Source organism: Priapulus caudatus, unplaced genomic scaffold (assembly GCF_000485595.1).
Source record: "Priapulus caudatus unplaced genomic scaffold, Priapulus_caudatus-5.0.1 Scaffold2518, whole genome shotgun sequence".
Taxonomy (NCBI): domain Eukaryota; kingdom Metazoa; phylum Priapulida; class Priapulimorpha; order Priapulimorphida; family Priapulidae; genus Priapulus; species Priapulus caudatus.
In genome coordinates, this window is record NW_014579579.1 from 21,088 (window position 1) to 28,320 (window position 7,233).

Consider the following 7,233-nt stretch of genomic DNA (forward strand, 5'->3'; position numbering starts at 1 on the left):
ATTTTCATGCGAAAAACAACAAATGTTTTCATGCGTGGATATTCGCTTTGAAGCCGCGAGCATCTGAGAGATTTTCGCTTACACGATGAGACAGCTTTGCGCGCGAATAACAAACACATAGCGTCAACGTCCGACAATAAGGACTCAGTCGCCGTAAATGATGAAGCACGCGGCAAAGTACGGTCTGACATCATCATCAACAACGCGCGCATATATGTGCGATATGAGATGAATACGCGAGTTTAAATGCGCGCTAATTCGATGTGTCACAGCCCGCTGAATGCACATCGCAATGACGTTCTCTTCGAAAACATGGGCATTATATCCGAGATTAGAATTCATTCCATTAGCGCATTTTCCAGTTTGCTGGTTTCAGTATAATTACGTTTCTTGCTCATTAACATGGGCACATACGTGGTTTTTTGGCTAGCTTAGTACGGCACATATACAGGAATGGTGTGACGGACGAGCCAATTACGTGCCCCCAAGTTCTGTTAAAATCATCAGAACACTATAATTATTAGATTCATATACTAATACGCAGCGATTAATTAATCAGTGATTATAAAAAGAATAAATGGTTGTCATTTATTTAAATCGAACAAAGATTATTGTAGACGTATTCTATTCCAGTTTCCTGTTAAAGTAAATTTGCATCAGTGTGCGTAAACAAAGGAAGCTACCGTTACATAGAAAAGTAGATGGATGGATGGATGGATGGATGGATGGATGGATGGATGGATGGATGGATGGATGGATGGATGGATGGATGGATGGATGGATGGATGGATGGATGGATGGATGGATGGATGGATGGATGGATGGGTGGATCCTAACAGTTTTCTAAAACATTAAGCTTGTTCCGTGTCTCGTCGTTGTTCCCATAAATTTCAATTGCCTACAAACGATAAAAGTAATGACACGATAATGGTACAGCGCCATTCTTTCGGTCTAAGTACAATTGATAGTAAAATACATTACCCCGAACGCGAATGAGACATCGTGTATGCACACGATGGCGCACACGCGCGCGCGCACACACACACACACACACACACACACACACACACACACACACACACACACACACACACCTCATCGTTTTGCTGTACGTAGTGTCGTAAAGTATATTCGGAGAATGTTCACGGCCACACGGTAGAAGTAAAGGCGCTTGTAAGTGCGAGTCATGCAGTAACACGTACTCTAGCTTCTCCCTCGCGGCTATCTATCCACGCGGCCGCGGTAACTAATCTAACACGCTTCCCGTGTCAGAAAAATAATAAGTGATGCTACGCCGCTAAAACCCATCCGCCTGACATACGCAGATAATTATGAGTCTTACAAACGACATAGAGAAGTCATTGTAGGCGCGTCTGCCCTCGCATTATCCTTACACTTCGCAATTGCCAGGTCACGTCATTCTCGTGTGTCCTTGGAACAGTAGATTGCCGTGGTAAACAACTAGAGAGTATATATACGTCAGCCGCAATCTGTGAACGCAGAGAAAGGAAATCAAAACCACACGCATCCTGTCCGTATAGAACAACTGCGCGTACATCGTACGTCTATATACTGTATTAAAAGCCGAGACACGCTACGATGCCGAGTAGAAATGATTTCGGGAAAAAAATTGCTGCAAAAAAATTGTCTACTCAATGCTCTCGCATGCGAAACGTTGCGGGAAGGTAGCGCGATGAGTTAGAATTTAGTTTGCACATGGTGTGTACAATATAGTTACTGATTCGCGTTATTTGGCGCGTCTATATATTAGAAGAAAGAGAGCAAGCTCGCCGAGTGATGGAGAACCAAGTCAAATGAGGCGGGGCTAGAAACAGCTGAGCCCAACATCCCGTCTCTTCATCACTACTCTATAACGGATATTAACTTTACGCATGAAAAAGCTAAAGATGAATCTTTAGAAGATGAAGAAGAAAAAAATTCCGTTAATTAATCGCTGCGAAGAAACTGCATGTTTGCACGCTATTAGCGCGCCGCCGACTGTCACAACAGTGGTCTATACTGATCCAAACTCTCTATTGCTAACCGCAAACAGCACAGCACAGCACAGAGCTGAAATGCTGCTGGTCCTTCAAAAATATTAACGAACAATGCATGGTTTTAGCTAATTTTATTTCGCATTAATTCTTATGCAAACAATGGATATAATAACATGAAGGGGGTGCGAAGTGCCTATACGCTTATGTAAACAAAAAATATGTATATGAAGACTTCATACCCCGCGCAGTGGCTGCGTTTAAAAAGGTATACCAATCGGTATTTCTCAGCTGGAGTCGAGTTTAGGTAATTATGAGTCAGAACGTGTCGCTTGTCTTTTTACAAACAATAGCTTTATGCAATCTTGCAGCGTTTTTACTGACCATGCCAATTCATACGCGCTGATTTGTAGTACACGTGTGTCACGCACCAATTTCAAAGTGCGTATAGAACAGAAAAAAATTCGAATAAAAGAATAATAGAAGAAGAATAGAATAGAAGAATAGATATAAAGTAGAATAGAAATAGAATAGAAGCGAAATAGATATAGAATAGAATAGAATAGAATAGAAGAAGAATAGAAGGAGAACAGACGAATAGAAGGAGAATAGAAGAATAGTACAAAGAAAGTTAGTTCGTTACTAGGCCTTGTTGTTTTACTACTAGAATGCCGGGGAAGCCTGCATGGGCGGCCATTTGTTACGGTTTGTGTGCTAAGCAATGCTATAGGTGCTGTGAGGACGAAAGGAGAAGTATGCTGTGTATATGCTACAGGATTTGTTAGTTATAATATTATTTGTCATAATATATTCCTATAAAATCGTCATAATTTTTCGTGTTTAAAACACGCCGTGCACATGTTGCGGGAATTGAAATACGGAACAAGCGACGACTCAGTACGACAACCACGTATTTTTTGCCCCATTAACATCGCTGCCTTGAGATCCACGCTATATGAGGCTATACTCTACCGAGAATGGGCGACATGCTGATATTTCTAATCAGACTTTTTAAATTAATTTTTCCCGAGCCAAGCCAACTTGTAGCCACGCGTGTTCGGAAATTCGAGTGCCGATTAAGAACTCTGTGATGTTAATTTTCCAATCGACAACACACCGCTACGAAACTACAGTACACAAATATAAGAAGCCCGTGGTCATGTGGTCTTATTCACATGGGACCTTTAGACATAATTTGCCCGAGCTAAACCTCTCGAACATCATAAAGCGAATCGAGCTACGAGAAAATTCAAATGCGCATCGTCAGTAATTCTCTGTACGGCTTGTTGGGAGGGTGGTGGTGGATGGAAAGCCAGGCTTGCTTGGAGGTATTGACCTTCCCGTTACCGCGACAACATCAGCGGATGGAACACTTCACGGCAAGCGCATCGTGTTATGTACTTTATAACTTTAGACTTGGTGGGGCTTTGCCTGATCGATGCTTATATGAGCAGGGAGCGTCGTTTAATGTAGGCTACACCGCCAAGATGGGCTCAGGTTCCAGCGTTGGCTGACGCTGAATAGCTTGAGCGGGCGGCCAAACGGGTCCCCGTTGGGGATGGTTGTAGAACGCATTCTACCCCCATTCCCGACCTTCACGGTACTCTGACAAAGTCCTTTCCTATTGCTGCCCTATCGGGAATTCTTGCTGCACCCCTGTGGTGTTACTGCTGGTGTACACACTACTGTCGCCTCATGCGCTGCTGGTTTGATCGTGAATAAATTCTCATTTTTTCGTACTCTGTCCTTCCTACTGTCTCCGGAGGACGTTACCCTAAATGCTCATTCTGAGTATTTAGAACGTCCTGAGGTCCAATGCTACTGATCCGCATTTCTCCTGCCGATGCCAAGCGACCTGCATTGCTGTCCTCATGGGGGTCCCCCACTTGCTTGCCTCTACACTTGTAGCGCAGACACATATGAGACCATCTACACAAGAGAGTCACCACTAAGTATTTTTGTTAATTCAATGTCACTCTTAACTCATTAGGAGGAAGCATAATATTCATAAGGATCTCCCGCATCGCATGGTATCGTGTTGATGTGTTCAGAGATTGTGTTCTCGTGTACTCCTCGACTGGGTATCCGACCTACGCTTGGAATCCGGTGGTCCGGATTCCTCCAGATCCAGATTTCTCCAGATCCGGATTTCTCCAGATCCGGATTCCTCCAGATCCGGATTTCTCCAGATCCGGATTCCTCCATATCCGGATTTCTCAAGATCCGGATTTCTCCAGATTCGGATTTTTTCAGATTCGGATTTCTCCAGATCCGGATTCCTCCAGATCCGGATTCCTCTAGATCTGGATGGCTCCTCTACAACAGCATCGTACGTTGTATACAGCGGGTTGGTTCCTCTTATTTGTCGTGGCCTCGGGAATCAACATAAATTTAGACCATTTGCGAATTCCAGAACGCAGCCGAGTATTTTCCATTCGATGTGGCAGCCACCAGTGTGCCAGAACTAATTGCACTTGCGGTATACAACCTGTATCTTTGTCAGTTTGTCGCAAACTACCAACCTTGATTTTCAATTTTGTCTAAAACGAAAATCAAAGTCTTTCAGCCTATACGTTCAAGATGGGTGCGTGTGCGTGTGCGTGTGCGTGTGCGTGTCCGTCTGCGTGTGTGTGTTTGTGTTTGTTTGTACCCATACTTTTTTGTGGTGGCATTGCTTTTTGATGCAGTATCACCCAGTGCTGTCACTTGGTCCTATTAAAAATTCCTAAATACTTTGGCTGCAATTAATTAAAATGAATAAAAACTTCTTAAAATTATTTATATCCCATACTACATTTTACACACATGTGTAAACGTTTATAATTTGTTTTGTTTTCAGGAAATGTTGTTTGTAGGTGTGGCAAGATACCTGGAGCATAGTGGAAAATAAACCGAGCAACTCACATGCACACAACAACATGAATATGTTTCGTATAGTTTTGACGAATAGTTAGAACTAGGGTCCCTATAGTTAGAACGCTTCTGCGTATTATCAACGCGCAACATCATTGCGCCATCTACCAGGAGAAATATTTAAGAACGCTCATTGTCACTGTGGGTGTTTACGTTCCAGCCATCCAGCAAGCAAACACATATACATATTATACGATGAAGAAAATTCTATTTGAAAAGGTTTATTTGATATCGTGATAGAGCGAAAGAGAGAGCGCGAAAGAAAGAGGGGGAAGAGAGAGAGAGAGAGAGAGAGAGAGAGAGAGAGAGAGATAGCGTGCGAGAGAGAGAGAGAGATGGAGAGAGAAAAAGAAAAGAGAGAGAGAGAGAGAGATGGAGAGATAGCGCGCTCGAGAGAGAAAAGATAAAAAGAGAGAGCGCACAAGAGAGAGCAGAGAGGGAGAGAAGAGAGAGAAAGATAGAGAGAGAAGAGAGAGAAAAGAGAGATAGCGCGCGCGAGAGAGAAACGAGAAAGTGAGAGAGAGAGAGAGCACGCCAGCGCGCGCAAGCGAGACAGAATCTGATGCGATTCAGCGTATTAGACTGCATGTGATTATTTTAACAGTATGCCGGAATCCTATAACACGTTACGGATAACTGTGTTTTATGGATTTATCGCTTATTAGCGATCAGCAATGATCGTAATCACCAACGAACACAACTCGCTCGACGTCCGAATACAACGCGAATAGCAACCGACGTGGTCGGCGAATAAAAGCGTCATGTCATGAATGATACAACGGGTTTGTCTTCTAACACGATGCAGCGTAAAATCCGAATGTGAATTCGCGTGTGTAGTTCAACATAGAAGTTAAAATAAAAGCGCTTTGGTTAACATCGCGATTTCTCAAAGCCGGACAATAGATTCACTTTCCGAGTTCCGTTAAGCATGATGATTACTATCTAGGCAATTAAGAAGAGCACTCACTCAATACACTACAACTGCACAAGAAGAGTTATTGTTAGGTCCCTATATAACAGATTGAATGCAGATTCTTGTATATAGGGGACCATAGTTATTGTGGTTTGCGCACGCCACCTAGTGGGAGATGATAGGGTGCATTATACATGAATATATATATATATATATATATATATATATATATATATATATATATATATATATATATATATATATATATATATATATACAAGTGTATCGTGACATATATATTATATATATAATCCTAACTCTAACACTCAACGTAGATTACTCTACCATTCTATGACGTCACTACACGCCCGCCACCGTGCCGATGTCGTGACCTATACCGGATGTGTAGCAGCAATAGGCGACGCCGCCGATGGCGACGTACGTCGAGAAAGACGTCAACACGAATCCGATTGCACGACGCATCGGTGACAACAGGTAGCCGATGGCGAAGGCGACGCGACCGACGCACCAGAGCGCGACGAGCAGCGGGATCAACGTCATCGAGCGCTGTGTCAGGAAGGTCGCCAGCGTCAGCTTGCTGACGCAACCGACAACGAACTGTTCGAGAGTGTTCTGCAGTATGCGCACCGGCACGTCGGTGATCCGTTCGGCCCCGCGAGAGGTTGGGTCCCTCGCGGTCGTGTTGAAGCGAACACATTGGACGCTCGCGATAGTGATGAAGATAACGAGAGCTTCCAGGAACTCGCAGCGCAGCGTGAACACCAACCTGCCGACAGCAGCTATATGTTATAGTAGAGAGAGAGAGAGCGCAGGAAGGGAGGCAGGGGAGGATGAGGTGAGGGAGGCGAGGGTAGGAGGTGAGAGAGGGAGGAGGGAGGGAGGGAGGGAGGGAGAGGGAGGGAGGAGGGAGGCAAGAGGGAGGATGAGAAAAGAGGGGAGGGGAGGTCACGGGAGTAGGGAGGGAGGGAGAGAGAAGATGAGACAAGAGGGGGAGGGGAACAGAAGAAAGAAGAGGCAATAAGAGCGTCTAGAGGGGGACTTCACAGCGGGGCAAGCCGGAAACACCAACCTGGTCGATAGACGGGGATTGTAGATATAGTAAGAAAGGTGGTGGACGAGAGAGGCCGAGCAGAGAGAGAGACCGTGGTGACAAAGAGGGAGGGAGGGAGGAGAGGGGAAAGGGGAGAGCGAGAGAGAGGCTACGAGACAGGAGGAGAGAAAGAGAGAGAGAAAGGGGGAGAGGAAGGCAGGACCAGACAGACAGACAGGACACACACACAACGAACCACCCACACCACCACACAACACACACCACCAGCACAAGAGAGAGGAGAGTATCGTATTAGTACTATATGGGCCGTTCTCCACTTACTGCTCCAAGTAGCTCGTAGG

The 7,233-nt window shown here is 44.7% G+C and overlaps 1 protein-coding gene across 1 annotated transcript; it reads right to left on the reverse strand.

The window, feature by feature from the left end:
* Positions 1-5,847: 5,847 nt before the first annotated feature.
* On the reverse strand, positions 5,848-6,607 carry LOC106818782 (uncharacterized protein sll1147-like; the record flags this gene model as incomplete). Its single annotated transcript, XM_014823456.1, has 2 exons — positions 5,848-6,040; positions 6,118-6,607. A coding segment is annotated over one exon (427 nt), but the record flags the coding sequence as incomplete, so codon positions are not given.
* Between the last annotated feature and the right edge of the window lie 626 nt (positions 6,608-7,233).